This window comes from Mycteria americana, chromosome 1 (assembly GCF_035582795.1).
Source record: "Mycteria americana isolate JAX WOST 10 ecotype Jacksonville Zoo and Gardens chromosome 1, USCA_MyAme_1.0, whole genome shotgun sequence".
NCBI classification, from domain to species: Eukaryota; Metazoa; Chordata; class Aves; order Ciconiiformes; family Ciconiidae; genus Mycteria; species Mycteria americana.
The window spans coordinates 57,093,747-57,114,003 of record NC_134365.1 but is presented as its reverse complement, the minus strand read 5'-3'; the positions used below and the strand labels follow the sequence as shown (position 1 = coordinate 57,114,003).

General features: G+C 41.1%; 1 protein-coding gene across 5 annotated transcripts in view; it reads right to left on the bottom strand.

Annotated features, from left to right (window-relative positions):
* The window catches only part of MRTFA (myocardin related transcription factor A), a 102,542-nt gene that overhangs the window by 38,228 nt on the left and 44,057 nt on the right, over window positions 1-20,257 (bottom strand). For 3 of the 5 annotated variants that reach the window (XM_075500073.1, XM_075500064.1, XM_075500088.1), the window contains one exon: window positions 14,277-14,436. The exons of the other annotated variants lie outside the window; for them this stretch is intronic. In XM_075500073.1, the coding sequence (XP_075356188.1) occupies window positions 14,277-14,436 (160 nt within the window). The remainder of the gene's footprint in view (window positions 1-14,276; window positions 14,437-20,257) is intronic. 5 annotated transcript variants of the gene reach the window in all.

Here is a 20,257-nt window from a genome sequence, read left to right as displayed (position 1 = left end):
ACTGTTAATGAAATACAGCAAGTCATGATTATTTTTTGTTCATCTTACCATAGAACTGCCTTAACAGGGAACCCACAGGCATATTCTAAGACCAGAGCTTACTCCTGCCTACTCATGGCTGGTGGCAGGTCAGAGCAGCATATGCTTAATATACAGAGGCTATACCAATATGGACACTTTCAGGACACTTACAACTCTAGTCATAGTACAGGGGTGCATTAGTAGTAAGCAGCAGCAAGAGCAAATATTTATGATAAGCTAAAGTGTTTTTTGCAGCTTGTCATCTAAATCTGCAACAGCGTGCCTGCCCTTACACATACATACCTGAAAGCCCTTCTATTTCTAAACCACACTTCGTGTTTAATAGTTTGACTAGAACTACTACAGAAGCTAGACTACAGCCTCTGCATCTCAGCATCTCAAGAGGAAAAAAAATTAATCTTATCTTTGAGACTATGTCACATACCAGGGCAGGTTTATAACAACAAATTAAAAAAATATTCTGCATTTCCTGTTTTTTGAGAACTAGTGAAGAAAAGCACACAGCTCTGAACTGCAGCTTGTGGTAAGGCCCTGTGCATGTTATGCTGAATAGCGACTTACTGCCAAAGGGACTGTGTTCACATTTCTGCAAAACCTTTTCTTCTAAGGAATCCCAAGTGATACTCAAGGTCGCCCAACCAAGGTAATGATTAAGCACAGCCATACGGTGCATTACAACAGCCAGCACGAGCAGTAGCACAGAACAGGAAGGGAGGAAGGCTGCTATAGCCAAAGAAAACCCTATAGAGGGGCTGAGGGAGGCAGAATTCCCTGGAATTCAGGCTAGGATACCCATGCAAAAAGGGAGAGTGCAAGACATAAACCACATATATAACTAGATAGGCTGTATGCTCACAGACGTGAATTATCGATTTTGTAAATTCAGGGAAAGCAGTTTGCCTGACAGAAAAATTCATCCTTGCAACCCAATCAATAAGCCATGTGATTAGAAAGAGAAACTACTGAAGAACAAGTGAAATTAGCCTAACTTCATTATCTAAGCTGAGGAAAGTGCAAGTGTAAGTAAAAGCAGCAAAAAGCAAACTGTGCACTTTAATGCTCATAAGGGTTCACATTTATTTATATGCTATTCAGCACCTCTGCACACCCCATTTGAAAGCCCTGTGCTACAGCATCCACTTAACTCTCAAGAAAGCATTAATACAGCACGAGCTGGGATGGAAACCTGCCAGTTAGTTCATCAACACCTCTACCTTTCAGTAGCGACAAAGATTTTTTAGGAGGATTTTCACTGGCCTAGCACTGAGTAGGTCTGACTGGATTTACTTTGTGAAGGTCAGAGACCACAGCCTAAGGAAACATGGCACTAGGCCACCACTTGCAGCCACACATATTTTTCAGTTTTTCAGTACAATGTCTACACCACCATTAGATTAAACCAACAGCCTGTATGCAACCAACTTAATTATAATATGCAACCATAAAAGATGACTTTGACGATATGGGATATTTGCTGAACAAAATCATCACAGCTGTTTGTGCAGAACTGAGGCCTCTAACTTAAATATCACAGTGCCATGTAGCTACTGCTTTGAAGGGTAAAGCCACCTTTCCACTTACTACTTGGCCAGCAGCAGCTGTTCTAATTACATTGAGAGGAGAATTTTTTTCCTAGTTTCTGATTGAACAGTCACATTTGACCAGTAGCCAATGCCAAATTCAGCTTTGGAATATGCAGCACATCAGCCGTTGTTTTCAGTGGAGGTTATAGCCTGCATTTATGACTGAATTTAGTCCCTTGGAGATGTGGTGAAAAAACCTTTCCCTCACACCAAAAATGGTCTCCAAGCATTCTTCAGCTGTGCCTGCTTACAAAACAAATGTTGACTCGCATTAGCCCTTTCATGCTTCAACGGGAAGCCAGATTAGATTCTGGTTCATACACCAGCAAAAGCAGCATCTGCTAAACTCCAGTTGCAACACCTTTCTGTACAGAAGCAGCCAAGGGCGGTTAGTGTTACCAAGTTTTTGTACTGTCCACAATACGCTGTAATAAAAATTCAGCTATGATAGTTTGTGATCAATGAGTGAGTATACAATGGTCAAAATCAATTTCGAAAATAACTCAAATTGCTAAGGTGGACGACTTTTTTTTTTTCAGAGCTGCGTTTTTCTGGCACTGTCGACAACACCCCCCACATCGCACAGAATGTGCTAGAATGGGGGTTACCAACAAAGAAAAGCCAACTTTTCGGGCCTTTTTTAAAGGCAATTTTCTGAGCCTAACAGCATTTTAATCCACTGACTGCTGATGGGGAATACACACTGGCTTTGCATTTAAGCAGACTGTGCAGTTAACAGAGAAGCATTTAAGTGAAGCAGACTGTAAATGACACCCAAACTGCAGGGATTATATGACAGTTTGCTACCCTGGCAAGGGGATGCCAAAAATTCATGTCCCTCTGTGGGGTGAAGGAGAAGCAGCAGGTACACCGTCGATCCTCACAACTTGCAAGCATTCACTGTTGTTGGAAATAGCAGCCATACGGTTCTATTCATCTCAATGCATTTTAAAGAATAGCTTGAAGCAAGCCTGGGCAAAGGGACAGTTAAGCAGAAGTTTATTTCTTTACTATTTGAGACTATCTCACATTCCACTACCTCTTTTCTCTACTGCAGCAACAACGGCTGCTATTAAAATGCAAGCAGTTTCCTCATCTCTTCCTTAGCAACCATACTACGGAGAAAATGGAGTTTGGCAGGGTAAAGAATAGAAAGAGAATTTGTTTTGGTCTCTTAAACTGTTACAAGAACCTTTCACACTAGAGGCAAAAGCCACTTATTTATATTCATGCTGTGGTCTTCTCTTTGTGAGAAGTAGGATTGGGCTCGCTCTCCCTACACCCAAAGCAGAGGTCTGTGAAGCAGATCCTGAATGGGAAACAAAATTAGGATCAGGAGCGGTTCCCTATTGCAGGTGACATGAATGATGAAAGTGCATTTCTTAGCAGCACTGCAGAAATCAGCATGTTCTGCCGCAATATGCTTAGATGAGCAGGTGTCTCATATCAGTTTGGGGAACACTGATAAACTCCTTACCCAGCTGTGCTTGTCCAACAGAGACGACTGTAGGCACAAAGCCAAGCAGGAGGTTCAACCAAGAATGCCATACAGCTGCATCAAAGGCAGATCTAGTATAGAGGACTTGAAACTTTTTTCATGACCACCTTTTCTTTCTTATCCTCTTAGTAAGCTTTTGAGAGCATTAAAAATTTGTACAGGTGAGAACAGGAGTACAATTCTGCCTGATGTAGACCTAAAACCTCTATCAAGAGAGTCTTAAAAAACAGAGCAGATCCTTCACCTCCAAAGCAACAACTTTCAAAATACTTCACAGTAGATGTGCCAGTAATAATCCAAGGATGTAATGTGGGTCACATAACACTAGGGTTGTTTTTCTCCATCCAGCACTTCCAAAAGCCTTCAGGCTCTCAAATGTCCAGAAGCTTTTAAAAGCATCTGAAACATACAGAAAAAGGAGTGACTGGTCATTTAAGAACACAGAAAGAGGAGGAAGAGAAAAAATTAACTGACTCTCACCCTCAGGACAAGAAGGGCCTGTTTCTTGATAAAATCACATTCTTCAAAGCTTCTACAGCTCAAAATGTTCTTGGGTCATATAAAATCACCGACATGACATGCAGCTTACACATGCCTGCTGACATATTAGATGCATTGTCCATATGACTGTGTTCCAGAAGACTAGTTTTGGCTACTAGAAACAAAAAAACAGGTACAGGGCAATAGTCCCTTTTTGTTGGGAGGATGCTGTTGGAAGAGAAATATGAAATAGGAATAATTTTAAAAAATGTTTTCAAAGGATGATGAAATACTTGCATATATGATCTTTTAGTGAGTCAATGTTATGAGACATTAAATAGCTTTCTTAGTGGAGACAGACAAATACGGATTCTTTGATATGGTTAATTTAGCAGAATCAAAGATCCCAACCTACAGAAGAAACTGTTCCCCAAAGAATATGGAATCAGAAGCAAATACACAATCAAAAGGATCTATTTCCATCCTCACATATTACCACAAGGTAGATGGCTCACACCATGAGCACAGAACAACAAGCTACCTCAGCAGGTCATTTTTGAGGCTTCATATCAAATTTGATACAATGTGGAAATCAAATTAATGTTAATTAAAAACTGTACTTAGAAGATAAAGCCACCGTTTAGTTTAAAATGGTGGCTTTATCTTATAAAATTGCTGGCTTTATCTTATAAGATAAAGCCAGCAATTTTAGTTTTGTTAGGACATAGCACTACAAAACATACAAAAGCGGTAGCATGGTCCAAGTATCACAACATAATAGGATCTAACCTCCAGACAGGACAGAATAGTTAGTCCTGTCGGTGGTTCTCAAAGGCTCAAGTCAGCATTGGCATTCTGGGGTGGTAAAATGTGCAGATACAAAAGGAAGAACCAGTTCATAGTCTTAGAAATTTAGTCTCAGTCCTCAATATTGCACACAATTGAACCTGCTTATTTCACGGGTGCTACTCATGTATAATGACTCTAAATATATGCAAACTTGATTATTACTACAAAAGTTATGCTGAATTTTGTAGGGTTCTTTTTGTGCTAATTTAAAATAAAAAATAGCAGTTGCTGTGCATTTCACAGCATTTGCCTTTACATTCTTCCTTCATTATTTAACTCCTGCCATTTCCATTAAACATGTAAACTTTAGGGGGGTTTAATGCCATTTTAATCATTGCTACTTTTTAATGCAATGCCAGCTTTTTCTTCTTTAATACTAAAGTTTTAAAATCAGACAAATGTCTTACTATTAGTACATAAGTCTTTCTATTGAATGCATAGAAGCCCACTCATCACAAAATCTTGGTACACCTGATAGTCCATTTCAGCACTCACTGAAACTGTTAAAATAGAATAAAAATTTAAGAAATTAACCTGAAATACATGTAACCTGGTATATTTAGTAACATATGCAATGTAAAAATGTGCAACAAGCTTGTCAACAGGAAAAGTTGGTTTGCTTTCTGTGCAGGGTACAGATTTTTATAAAATCATTTCGTCCCAGTAATACTGGTTAGGTGAAAACTAAGAGTGTGAATAACTAGGCACATATCCATATCTATGGAATCTGTCTACCATGCATGATTCAACAAGATGACCTGTAACAAAATACCTAGGTGGAAAGGTCTACCTAAAATTGACACACCAGTATCGTAAGACAGTAAATATTATCTGTAATCAGTGCTTGTTGATGCCATCTATATATCCATTGTTACTATCTATAGCTGGAAAAGAAGCCTTGAGGGGGGAAAAACACAGAGAATTTCCCAACTCCCCATGTAAACTTGAGTCACAGTCTATACTGTGACTGATTTATATGTTTCCATGAAACAATGAACAAGGAGGAACTAACATTGCCCTTAACCACCTTGCAAAGAAGACCCTAGAAAGAAATTCTCCCAGATAATTTAATATGATGTGGCAGATGGGGACAAATGAAGGAAGAAGAAGGAATGGGTAGATATATCCTGACAATCAGATCTACTAGCTGTCTGACAGTACAAAAGGCAAGCTACACAAGGGGAAAACAAGTTTGAACCCTTTTCATTTTTTTCTTGTAAAGAGAGAGGTATCTCGGCCTAGAATAAGAAAGAGCTCCAACCTTTTTACTTTCCTTAAAGATGAGACATGAGAGTTGTTTATATTTTTTCTGAAAAATTATACAGAAGAAAAAAGAAAAAAAAAGGTTGGAGATACATCAGAATCTGAACAATTTTTCATTTTATTTAAAACTCTAGGTTCAAGGGATAATATGTTTTTGTGTGTTCCTATTAAGCAGAAAAAAATCAAGTCTTAAGACAGTGCCAAGACACATCCATAAAACACGATTGATTAGACATGTTTATAATACTAACATTGATGAGGAAATACTTCCATGCCTCTTTCAGCAACAAGAGACATGGTGTAATATTTTTCCTTCATAGCTCACCCCCCATGCTGCAATTTCTGCTACTACACAGCACTCCAGTGTCCTAACAGCCTCTCAGATCAAGGCCAAAAACTTCCTCAAACATTCGTCAGAGACTGTGGTGTTGGCCCAATGATTCAGCCTTCCTTCTGCCACAGGGCACCCTCTACAGATAGAAGTTAAAAGCTCCCTTCACAGAAATCATCTAATGGTCAAGATACCACAGAACTTCTGTGGCAACAGCTGGGACGCCTCGACATATGAGCTGTGTTTTTGGGTTTTCCACTTAAACATGGAACAATTCTGTATTTCCAAGACCATTTCAGATTCTTAACCACCTAAAGACGTTTGGTTTACTGAAACCAAATGCAAAGGAGAGCAACTGCATTTTTCCACAAATGGTAGAAAAAAAGGACTTAGAAGTATGCAAATTTTAATACAAAGCCAGCAGTTCTTTGGAAGAAGTAATTAACTGGTTATATAGGGGACTCAGAAAGCTGGCCCTTATAATTTTAAATTAGCTACCTTGAGCATCTCCCAGCTTCAGTTGGTTGATGGTGCTGACAGTTATTTCACGGGACATGGAACAAAAGTGGTTTTGCCCAGCATGCATATTGCATGCAAAATAAAGACTCAGAGCATTCCTTATCTGGTTAGCATTCCTGCCACCAGCTCTTGCCGAAGCCCCAGCATCCTCTCTTAGCAAGAATTTCAGGTGAATGCTACAAGGAGCTACCATATTTCTTCAGTTCCTGGTAGTGAGAAACATCTTTGCTGTTTTCTCAAAGACTGCAAAGAACACATGCCACAATCGCGGCATCTGAGGTTCAAATAAAGATCCCAGCCCTTGTACTGCAACAGTCTGACACCTTCTTTACAGTTTAAGTACAAATTCCATTACAATTCTGTTTCTACTTGTAAAAAAGTTACAAGATTCAGCTATGGCCATCATATACCTCTACATTAGAAATCAGTTCCTTCACAGCAGCTGAGTATGGAAGCTGACCCCCAGAATTTGCATTACACATAAAAAGCACACCAAATTCCCTCAAACTCTTCAAACAGTGATCATACAACATCTGTCTACTACTTTTTACTTCCTTTCTCTTTGGATATTTACTTTCTTTCAAACCTCTGGACTACAGATCTCCAGGACCGACCTCCTTGGGTTTTTCCATGAGGGAAGATCCACAGCATTGAAAACAAATCCAGCTACAAGGCTTAATGTGGTTCTTAAGTGCTATCATAGCTATAAATATCTAAATAATATAATTCTGTGTAACAGGACAATCAGCAAACTAAAAAAACCCAGCAGTCCAGAATGGCCTGCATGACCACTGACTTCAGACTGGTGGACAAATTCTCTAGATGTTTAAAATGTTACTGCTAGCTCAGTCCTCTACTGAAGGGCACCGAGGAGACTGCCGGCAGCAGCAGGTACTCCCACACTCATTACACACAGTGGAAGATTCTCTCCAACTGCTAACAGAGGTAGGCTTTCGCTAATATAATGAACAAAGGCAAGTGAAGGGCAGACACGTTTCCTTTCTGTTGCTCCCTCCAGCAAAGAGATAGGGGAGATAGCTACGTGGTGACAGTATTTGCAACTGCCGGAGTTAGATTCAGGGTCACATGTCAGTCCTGAAGACACAATCCTCAGTCTAAACTGCCTGCAGTCAATGGGACAGCTATTATTCGCAGCAGTAAAACAATCTCTTGGTGAGGCACAAAGGTTTAGCATCTACTTCTAAAATGTTGTCTTCCACTTCTGAAAAGGGAGAATTTGACATCAGAGCATGGAAAAGGGTGTGAGCTGCAAGCAGGCTTAAAGGACTTTCACACGTCAGTATAATACAGAAAGAGGCATGAAAGCTTAGGAAAGTGAAAGTGAAGAAAAAGAGCATCAAAAAAGCCTCACAAAGAGCATTCACCAAAATAAGAAACAAAACCCCACAACTATTTGAAGGGACAGGTTACATGCTGCTTGTAATACTGACCAAATTCCGCAAAGGGAGCTTGTACATCCTGGCTTCCAGCACTGCTGTGAAATTTGCAGTGATGAGTAACCAAAGAACATAGCTACTGCCACATTTAGTTCCTACAGAAAACACAGCTATAGTCTCCACGCATTTAATACTAGAGAAACAAGTAGCACCATGAAGCTGCGGAAACTCCACGCAGAGAAAGTCAAAAGTGGATCTCTTCCTTCTGTCACCCAGAGGGCACCACTCGGTTCCCCCCAACAATCCAGCTGGGGAGCACAATGTTTGTGCCCTGACAAGTGTTTCAGTGAGGAAGGTTACCAAAAAGATGTTAAATGTGTCAGCTGGTAGGGTGCAGCAGAGACGTTACGGGAAGTACCCTCAGAAAGGTGACAGGCCCCCTCAGACTCCAGTTTGTGCTTCAGCTCCATGATCTGCCTTTGGGGATGGATACCACAAAATGAGGTCTTTATAAGCATGGCTGCAACAGATGATCCCTGCCCCTACCATGGAGAAAAATCCATTATGGACACTTCTACTGAAAACTTTCAAGTAGCTATTTTTTTACAAAAGATTTTCTTTACAGCTGCTTACTTCTGAAAGGCTGTATTCAAATGAGATTGTCTAGAAAGCCTGGATTTCACCAATTTTCACTGTCAATTCTGGAAAGAATACGTGTCCCAAAGCAATATAACCTCTTCCTTATTATTGACCTTCTTACACATTTCTTGTTAGCTTCTTTTTAGGCTTAGTCTTAACTTTAGATGGCAGAACTGCAGACTAGAAAGTTCAAATCTTTGTTTTCTTGGAAGAATGCTTACTTTATTACATAAAAAATAAATTTTGACAGTAGGTCACCTGCACAGTTCTTCTACCCATCTCATTGAACACCAGGAAAAATCCTGAATACACTGATGAGCAAAAAACATTTTGTAGCTCTTATTAGTAATTACCATATTGCAATGTACTTCAGCTATTGCAGGTCTGCTCTTAGTTAGGAGAGATTATCAAGTTAGTAAATTTTATATACCGCCAGGGAAAAACATTGTATCTACTTCCACTACCCCAAGTAAAAGAAAGAAAACCATGAGTTCTGCTCCATGTTAATACCATTCAGCAGATTATGCATCCACTTACAGGCCTCCTGCAAGAAAAAGGAACACAATTTGCCCCATAGGCTCACTACATCTTTTCGTTTGATAAACCTAAGCTATGTCAGGAGCCATATCCCATTTTCTACCATAGGCTGCAGAGGTTCTTGCCAAGAAATGTGCTGCTTTAACATTTTGGATCGAAATTTATTGATGCAGCAGGTGACTAGATCAGTTACTCAATGCTCAGAAAAGACTGGATAGATGGGAGTTGGGGCGCAAAAGGAAAGATCTAAGCAGGCACTTATTTTTGGTGTAGATATTCATTAAGTTGTTGATCAATGACTTGCAGGTGTGACAGAATGCTGAAAAATCTGAAGTGACTAGTGACAGATCTTCTAGATGATAAAAGTACTGAGATAAGATTTACGCAGGCAGCCTGATGTGGATCCAAAAACACGAGCAGAAACCACAGCTGTCACTGACCCTTATCTTCTTTGGGCAGGAGAGTCACAGTGACATCTGTCTGGCAAGGACTCTGAACAAGCATGTTAACTGCAGAAGTTGTTTCTGGATGCAAAACAGGCAATCTGAGCTTAAGTATCATAGTTCTGATTTCAAAAAAGCATCTGCTTTTCAACAGCTCCTGGGAAGTCTAAGCATCAGTCATTTTCTGTTCAAAAGTATAAATACAGATATTTTCTTCAAAAAATAAACAACAGATAATTATCAAATAATGAATAATTCGAAAGCCACACAAGTTTTTTCAAGCTTTATTAACATGTTTCCCAGTTGCTGGGATTATCAATACCCCAGCACCACTGCCATTGAACATGACGCTCAGTTTAACTGTGAAGAAAATTCAGTTGACAGGGCAGGAAAGTACTTACTGCAAATTTGACTTGGTATCATTACTAGTTCAAAGCATTGTCTGCATAAATGCTACTGACAGCTGCACTCATTGCACCACACCCAGTTTCTATTCTTTTTGTTTTCTGCATGTGTTGAGTCCTTACCTCTCCTTGCTCTTGCAGGTCCAAGTCTACAACTCTTTCCTTTTAGTATTACTTTGTGCTAAAGAAAGTATTATAGTAGCCGAGTTTTGACAAATGAAGTAGATCACAGTGTGGTAAACAAGCTAGCCTCTGTTCCTCTCCTCCTCCTCCTCCCATTCCCAGCATGAAAATAGCTAGGGCTAAAGCAACAGCTGGGGATCATTACACTGACAGGAATAGTTCAGTAAACTCCAAGAGGGGAAAACATGTCATATCCAAAAAAACCAAAAACATATTAGGGCAGCAGGACCAAAAAAATATGTGAATTCAACTCCAGGGATAATGCTACCACTCTCCTTCCACTGATAACCACTGACTTGTAAAAACCCTGGTCATTCAGTGTTAACCCTTTCCCTAAGCTTCCCAGTCATGTTACAAAGTTAACAAATACCCTGAAACACCTCTAAGTCTTCACAGTCAAATGAGGCACACTGGGAATTAAGCAAAAATAAATTTAAATTGCCATCTTACTGCCAACTTTGAGGCACCTCACATTAATATATCATTATCTTACCTTCATGCACCCCTTACCTTTTAAGCATAATCACAGCCACTGTGCTGCACATTTGCAAAGAGTGGTTGGAGCACGAGGCTACAGGGAGTCTAACTACCTGTGTTTGGTGTGCCTCTGGATTTGCCATAAGAAATTACAGCAGCTTAGCTCCCCATACGTTCAACACATTTTCTATGTTCTTCTGTGTCAGAGCACTACTTGCATAAATAATTCTGAACTGTGGGACATATCTGGCCATAATTCAGAGATGCACCTGTTGCATTTTGTGACTGGTTTCTGCTGTTCCTTACCCATGCATTTGCATGAGGCATAGCTTTGACATCTCCCACAGCATCTTCAGGTCCACTCTGAACTAGGAAGACGCAGATCAACCTTTACAGAAAAATGTCACCCTGCATTCCTGCGACATGCCTCAGACCAGGGGCTGCCCTCTTGCTGGGGATCTCCTTGGTGTTGAGAGCTTCCAAGTCTACACGTGCAGATTCTTCTGCCCTCTACTGGATGAGGTACGGCCACCGACCGGCCTTACCTTCAGGTGCCCTTCAGCTTACAACAATAAGGTCTAGATCACTCGTGAAGAAAGCCCTATGTTAACAAGCACTTGCATGACTCCTGATCTCTTCAAAGTACTGAACAGATATTAATAGTTTAATCAAAGGCTAAGCTAACTCAAATTACCTCACATTTGCTGTGGACCAAGAATGTGCACACAGTTACTGCAGATCAGATGGCATGCAGGAACCTGTTCGTGTGTCTGGGCCCTGAGACACAAATCTTGGAAAAAGACAGGTGAGTTTCACTGTCAGCCCCCAACTCACATTGAACATTTTTGAAAGGAGGACTTGCCCAAAAAAGTGTTTAGTTTAAGAGCAGCAAATGAAAGACATTGCACAGAGGTGGAAAAGTTGGAATTTGCTTTTGGAAGTACTTAATTCTAAGCTAGACTCACATGAATGCTAACTGGTTTTTGAGTAGCTTTCTGCAATTTTCTAAAGCTTGCAATTTCCTCTTCATATCTTTCGTGAAGGGCTACCATACTGTTGTGTCAACTGGTCTAGGAACTGTAAACTGGGCTCTGGTATTTGAAAACTAAATCATTCCAAGGCATTCTTGAATAGAAAACATGTTTATGAATTCCTGAATTCTAGGAATTTTACAAATAACTGCCCCAACACATACTTTGAAAAATACTAGCATATGTTCTTTGACTTCCCGATGTCACATCCATTTCTGTGTGGAAAGGATCAGCAAGTCCCAAACTTCAATGTCAAGTCCCAATTCAAAAACATAAATAAATCAGATTTAGGACACCATCTGTTTTCCAGAGGCAAGGAAACAAGATGAAGTCTATTCCAGATAGCCGCTTCCCATGAGATTCATTAAGAGAATAGGTATGAGCATTGTCAGCATAATACAGACACCCCTTATTTGCCCAGCTTTATAAAGAGGAGAAAGCAGACTGGCACCCATTCACCTGTGTGTGGTAAAGAGTGAGGAAGAGAAGTGCATGAATTTTCTGTCCTGGGCGATAACAAAACTAAGCTGTCCCATTTTTAGGGGGACCAAAACTAAGGTACAACAGTTGTTACAGTTTCAGCTCAATGCTAACTCTGGACTTCCAGAGCTTCCATAAGGGTTTACACGTGAGTGTATCTGCTTCTCCACTGCCTGTAAGATTTGGCTCTGCAAAATACAGTGCATCCTACAGCATAAATACAACAGGCATCCCAAGACTGCAGGACACTGGAATGGAGCAGCAGCAAAACTAAAGGGTTATTCTTTTCTCTTCTGACATGAAAGAAGCTGGCAGCATCTATTTCTCTTCCCTACCATTCCTGTTTGGTAGCTGGTAGAAAGTAGCTTTCCTCATCACATATGATATTACAGTAACATGAATTAGACATGGGGTAGGCTAATGATATTGCTAGACTTTGCAGAGTCAACACAGCTTTTTCAATAATCAGAATTGTACAAGTATTCAATGACCTTAATTCACTTCAACTTGAGACAGCAGCAAACGTTTTTATGTCGATTAAGGTACTACAGAATTGCATTTTCCTCATTCAGCATGTTATCCCACTGTAGAGCTTGTGATATTTAGCGACTGGATGAAAGATGTATCCTGGCACATTCAAATGCCGAGTGCTCACCTTCTGTGAAAATCAATGCCTTGCAAATACAAGACAGCTGCAAGTTCTGGCTTTTTTTATTTTGGTTTGGTTTTTTTCCTCCGAAGATTGATGTGCTGCAGTTCTTTGCCTCCAGGGCAGACAAAGTAATCTGGGAATACTGCCTATACTAATAGATTTATGACTCCCAAACTTGAATTTGAGGACTGTGACTTCAGTTTTCTTTTCCTTTTCCTTATTTGTTCGACAAAGTATATTCCAATGAAAACAAGCAACAAAAATAGCAATGTTTTAAAAATCTAATAACAAGCTAACTCTTGATATCTGTTAAAGAGGCTTGGTAAGGGGAGTGACAACAGGGGGTAGAAATTTAACAGTTTTGTTTGGCAGACTCAGCAGGCCTAGAGCTGCATATGAGAGAAAAATCCTCTAAATGCAACTGCTAAAATCATCTTCCACACACTGGCCATCTTTCCGCAACAAACATGGCCTTATTCTATCTGGCTTTTTGTCCTCAACTCTTACCACCCTTCACTTTACTTTTCTGTCCAAAATGTCACTGAAAGTCATTTTCCTCTCCTCTCAGATCACATTACTCACTCTCAAAATCAGTCATCACCTTATTTCTGAGGCCACTGTGCTCAAGATCTTCATTCACTCCTGCACGTTCCTATTAAAATCTCACCTGTAACTAGATGGATCCAGTATTTCTGATACAACATAAATCTTGTTATGTTTGCCATCGGCATTTTGTTATGTTCTGCCATTCTTCCCTGTAATCTTCTCCCAGTTCCTGTTTGTTGCTATTGATTATGCTGCATACTATGAATGGATCACGGTCTGTTTTCATCTTCTCAGTCTTTTATCAACCCCTCCAGATCTTCTTTCCTTGTAGATATCACTCCCTGAAATTTGACCTCTATCTGTCTGCAAAATCTTTCAGAATTGTCAAACCTCCATAAAAAATCAGATACATTTACAGGATAATACCATTATCTAAAACAGAATCACATTTAGATATACAGACCCCACTCCTTCCACACTTTCCAAACAGCAACATACTGAAACTTAAAACATGATACTCTATCTCCTTCAAAGAAGAGTTTCCAGTCCAGAATAAGCCTTTAAATCTTCAGTAAAACAGCCTTAAAACATTGCTCACAAGAGCCCTATAGACATAGAGGAGAGGACGAAATTTAAACTCTGAAATTAAAACTTCCAAACGCAAGTGAAATTGTCCCAAGGTCCAGGCACTGCAATTCACTACATACAGAGCTCCAACCTCGTCCTGTGACATGCTTATGAGCGCCCTCAGGGACAACAGGTCACAGGAGTCAGTGGGAAACCCAAAATCTGGACTACTGCCCAGAAAAGAAAAAGCAGGCAGATTCAATATGCAAGAGGAAAAAAAAAAAGGAAAAAAAAAAAACCCAACCCGCAAACCAATTACACAGTGCCTACAACAAAGAAAGCAGAGCCTGCTAACCTTCTCGTAAGCTGTGGTATGAATCCTGATATGTGCTTGAACAGCTCTTCCCTTGCTTTGACACAGTCTCTGCAAGCGGCACAATCCCGACATAGGCAGGCTGGAGTGTCTTGGCTTTATCCAACATATTAGAGGAAATCCCTGGACCTGAAGGCAGATTCTGTAACACAGGAGGCGTCCCAGGCTAGTGGAAGGGGTGCTTAATCCTCACAAGAGACCCAACCGCAATCCCTCTCTACCAGGTTTCGGTCACTGCACCAAGCGGGAGAGTGGAAAAAAAAATTAGTTTACTGCTAGATTCCAAAGCTGTGCTTGCATAGGAACAGAGAGGTACTCGAGGCAGAGACAAATCCTGACAGCCAACATCTAAAGATTAAAATCAGCAAGGCTCTTGGCAAAACTTTTCTTCCTACTATCTCAAAGCTCAGACAGAAACTTCACTGTTTCAGCAAGCGGCTATAAGCATTCAGGATCCCAGTATGCAGAGCGGTGCTTATCAACAGATGCGTGGACTTCTTCATGGGGCCACTTGCAGTAACAGCCAACCTCATTCACCCAAAATAGTGAACAGTTGGTTTCTCTACTCACACTACAGACACCTGCCAGACAGGCAATATCATGTGATTGAGCACTACCCTCTCTCCCCCTGCACCTCCCGACTGTCAGCACGCCATGCACACAGCTAGGAGAACACCACCACTCTTGAGTGCAGAAGCCACACTGCCTTTTGTCCCTTCCTGTTTAAACTATTAGAAATGGAATTTTAGTTGTGGAGAAAGCTAAACTGATAATCTGGGAAACAGAGTTCTTATATGCATTTGCTCTGAGACCACATGTAAGTAACAGCAGCCTACTTCTGTACAAGCACATTCTCTCCTCTTCTTCCCTTAAATCCTTTCTCCCAACCCAGTAGAAACACCTACCTGAAGATAACCAGCAGCCCCCAATCAATAACCCTCTACTGCAAGCACTAAAACTTCAGAATCTGTGCCTGTATGGAGGCAGTCATCTCACCTGGAGCTTATTTAACGTGCAGTATGAACAGATGCCATATGGTTGACAAACTTTGGTTATATGTACTGCCCAGCATGGTACTGGAATTGGAAGTGGCCAGGGAAAAGCACGCTCCATCCGAGCAACAGCCAGGAGGTATTCTCACCAGTACAGCTGGTGGCTTTGTGGGTTTTTAATCTCACTAAGCATGCATCAGAAAAGGTGCAATGAAGTCTGAGAGAAAGAGAAAAAAGGGGGGGGGGGGAGTTGTCCAATGAGTACACATACCTGAGAAAAAGTATTCTGGTACCTTTCCAGAAAAAAAAAGATTAATAGTAATTGGTGTCATCCTACAAGCCTGAAGCAAAGATAGGCACATGGACATTACAAAAATAAGAAGGTGAATACCCTAAACACTATTGGAACAGTCTCCATTTCATATTCTGTGCTCCCAATCAAGACAGAAATTTCTCATCTCCAAATAGTTTGACAGGCATCCAAGCCATTTTATAAAGCAAGGCTGGAATAACAACCACAGGGGGAAAAAAAAGTCTCTAATAACGAAGCTAATATCTAAGAAAAGTGGTGTTCAGCCAAATTTAAAAAGCATGACTTTAACTCTGCCATAAGGTGCACTAGAGCAACAAAACAATCTAACATATTTTTAAGTTACAAACTAAAAACTAATATACAGAATGTTACTTGTTTACTAAATAATGATGCTAGATGGCATCAGTGACATTTCTGAGTACCTTCAACAGTACTCTCCTTACTTTAGAATGTTCAACCTTCACTCAGGAAAGAATCCAAACTCTAAAGTTCCTGTGGGTAAAAAAATACCTTTGGTGATAATATAAAGCTCCATATCGCATTATTCCTAAACTACCAATGTATACTCAATACAAACTCTCATCTTAAATTTAGGATTTGTAAAAGTCAGGTAAAGGTTCAGTTTCACAATGAACTTTGGCCAATAAGGTCAAATTACTGCATAAATAGATGAGCCCGCTTTTGCGTGAGCATTAGCAGTCGTGACGCTGCAGAGAGCTGCCTCGGGAAGCTGACCTGGCAGACCACAAGAGTGCTAAAGCCAGGACGAAGGAGGGAAGAAAGAAACACACTGTACAGATCTCCCCTTTCAGCAGCAACACACAACTGCACATTGAATCAGGTCTGATACTCTGTACAGACAGGTCCCATAATTACTGTAACAACTAAAGAACAATTATCCTGTGCCAGACTGAGTCCTACTTCTTCTGGCAAGCAATACACCACCTGGATAGTGGAAATAACAAGATTTAGCTACAGAGGTCAAAAACTGCTATTACTTTGCCAACCAGGGCCTCTGAGCTAGCAGCTCACTACAGTGTACGAGGCCTGGGACACCTGAGCCGGTTGCTCTATCCAGCTGACTCATCAATACCCAGGTATTGCCAAAACAGCCCTAAGATGTTACCCAAGTTCTGATGAAGAAAACTTCAAGAACTGAAAGAAGAGAGGCACCAAACCGCTAGTAATACATGAAATATATTGCCAGTTTTGGCAATCTGATGATATAACCAATCCTCTGCTGCTATAATTGACAACTCCAACTTGATGCAGATTTGATCCTCTCAATGTATTATTGCAGAGCTGCAGATATGTATGCAGACATACCTTTCTTCCTATGTAGAAAACAGCTTGGAAAGAAAAACACCTGATTGGCTCAATGGTAAGTAGATAAATCTTTTATTCGCTGAGCAAGATATTCTAAAATTTTGTCCTACAGCATCAAATTTGTCCTACAGTGCTACAGTGTTATTTAGTGTTCTGAAAGAAGGCGCAATTATCCAAAACAGAAAAAGATGGGCCAGAACACTCCGAAAAGGACTTGGATAATGCCCTACATGCTGTAAGAAGACAAACTCCAAGGGGCCCAGGTTGGAAGATATCTTTGACACACAAGCTAGCACTTGTGGGGTACCTTATTGCAAAATATGGATTCTGATAGATGAGTAAAGACCAAGAGCAACCTGTCTTGTATGAAACACTGACACTACTGTCAGATGTTGATGAGCATCAAAAAGTTAAAAAAAAGTTTAATTTGTTTTATTGGATCCTGATGTCCTGGTAAGAGATCTGAAAGTCTGATCAATGATCACATGGACAGAAATGTCAATGCACTGTAAGAACAAGTAAGGCCTGATGAGTAACTTTGACAGTTACTTTGGAAATCAGCAAGGTAGAAGGGAAAGTCCATTTCATGGCAGAGGTAGGATTTCCAACAACAGTTTCAGTTGCTTAACCACTCCAGAAAAGTAGGATCAACCCACACCAATGCATGTCCAATATTCAGTGTCTTGCACAACCTTTACCCTGGAATTGGCAGCAGTGCTGTTGGCAGAAAGATCACCTTTGTCAACAGGACCTAGGTATTTGCCACAGATTTCTCGTTTGGAAAACATCAGGCCCAATTTTCATAATCTGTCCCTGAGACATCTATTAAGCCTTACATCCTTTGACTTTCCAGGGTGAAATAAGATACAGACTGTGGGAATGTATTCTTCCTCAAGACGCTGCATTACTATTTAAACCCTCACACAGAAATAAAAAGTAACATCAGGTGCACATATGGCTTGCACAGATACTGCTGCTAGTTCTGAGGCCCGGTGGGCACAGAATGCAATACTTGTACTTGAATGCCAGTTATCACTACTTACTATTTTGAACAAAGTCATTAACTTTCTCTTCTTTTATTTTTCTATCCTCAAAAGCCAATACAGCATATAAGCAGCAGCTTTTCCAAATTCCCATTCCGTGCTAGAAGAGAAATACGGAAGAGTGAACCACCCTCAAGTTAAGTTCTAACCCTGTCATAGACATTTGACCTTTAAATTCCAGGAGCACACAAAGTTTTGCCTGTGCAAAGTTAGCATCAGACCTGCAAGGTGCTACAGCTTAAAGCTTGCTACCACCAAAAGGATCTCTCCTCAGTTCACCTTCTCCTGTCCTTCTCTTAGCCTTCTTAAAACCAGTTCTGACATTCATTTGGTATCTTAATGACCTGATTCAGCCTACTAAACAGCATTATCAACAGGTGGGATGAGCACCAGAGCTCGTGGCTGGTGAACACAGCTGGGGGGGGGAGAGAGAGAGAGAGAGAGAGAACACCAGTCTTGACACAGGCTAAACTTTGGATCAGCTTAACTGTAACACAAAACTGCATCATTAGTTTTAGCCCCAAAACTTAATGTATTCTTTAAATTCAAATTAATGAGCTGATAGAAAATTTGCTGACAATCCACTCGCACCAACCTAAAATGTGCCTTTTTTCCTCCTTTCACCTCCAGTCCTCCCTGCAGCAGGTTCTCTGTCTTCCTTCCCCCAGTAATAATGTTCTCAACGACACAATGCCTGCAAGAATCTGCATGCACACAATTTAGTGATGAAATCCAAACAATGTACTGCTAAAAACTGGCAAACAGCTGCAATATATGCACACTCAGGCAACGTGAGAAAGACCTCAGTCAAGGTCTAAGCCAGGTGAACCCTTAGAAGTATGAGCCCACTATATTTGACGATCTGTCTCTGGTATTTCTAGTAAGCAGACAAAAGCTGGAAAAATAATAGAAAGCTGAACCTACATCACTGTAAAGCTTTGATGTCTTATGACTCTATTCATTTTATATTTCAGAATAAATACAGACTTCACACTGACACTTGTGTCGCTTACTTTTTCTCAGCTAAGGATCACATTTATGTAATGTGAGTTTGCTTTGGATATTCCCAGGATCCTGCCTCCCACCAACAGTGACCTTCAGGAAGAAGCAGAAACATCAAGCTGGGAGCACTGTACATTCTTGCTTCTCCAGTTCTCAGGAAGAGCCTGAAGTTTACACACTCTGATCTTTTCAACTAGTTGGTGACAGCTAGTGCTGCCAGTCAGCATTCAGAAAACTCCTAGATATGTCAGGTAGCCAAAGGTAAACCACCATGCAGATGTAAAAAAAGGCAACAGCAGCAGGCATGCCTGGGAACCTGGACCTTTGCCGTGGCTTGTGAGCAGCTCTTCAGTCCCCCAACCCACTCTGGGATATACCACCACCCCCACTTTTGGCAAGTTGGCTGTTATTGAGCTGTAAATACTGCGAGTTGAAAGCATAAAAATAGCTGCTGCACAGGCTGGAAAACCTATCAGATGATGTCAAGGCGCGTTTTGAGCCCTCCCCTCCCCCCCCCCACTTCCTTTCCTATGTCACTTTCTCATTACCTCACTGTCTCCAATTCTGAAAGTGCTTCTCTCTGCATCTTTCAGCTGCCAAAGTGAACTTGACACAGCAGCTAGAGCCAAATCAACCCCCAGCACATATATAAACTCTGCCACCCACCCCATTCCTTGGGATTCAGCCAAGATGTCAGTTTGCCTTTCCCTGAAAACACACACATGAAATCCGGGATCCCTATCTGCAAAACACAGGAGCGAGAAGAATCAGTTCAGCCCAAGGAATGCAACGCTGATCTGCATTTGATTAACTCCGTAGATAAGCAGTTTCCAACCAGCAAGGCAAGTCAACATTGCCAGTGAGGTGTGGAGAGACAGCAGCAGCGATGCCCCATCCCCCTCTCCCTAACACCGAGTCACTCAGCCTTGCCTCTCTCCCAGGCTCTGCAGACCTGAGGAGGAAGGAGAAGCAGAAGAAGGAAGCCGAAACCTTTGCTTTTCCCAACTCTCCCCTCCCCAAACCAAGAACTCACTTGGTCAGTGTTGCTGACCAAAGGTCATCTGCAAAGAGACTGTGGCAATATTGCTACAAGGGCAGAAAAGAGGGGAAGAAGAGAGAGGAAGGGAAGCAGAGATGTTGGTTCACTGATGGTCCATGCTCTCCTCTTCCCTCCCTCCCTCCAGGACCTGTTGTACTGAGGATGCCAAGGGGTGATGAAGAGAAGGAAACGGCTGAGAAGTCTACCCTACTCTAGATCATATCAAAACAAAAGCATTAGGCAGCACA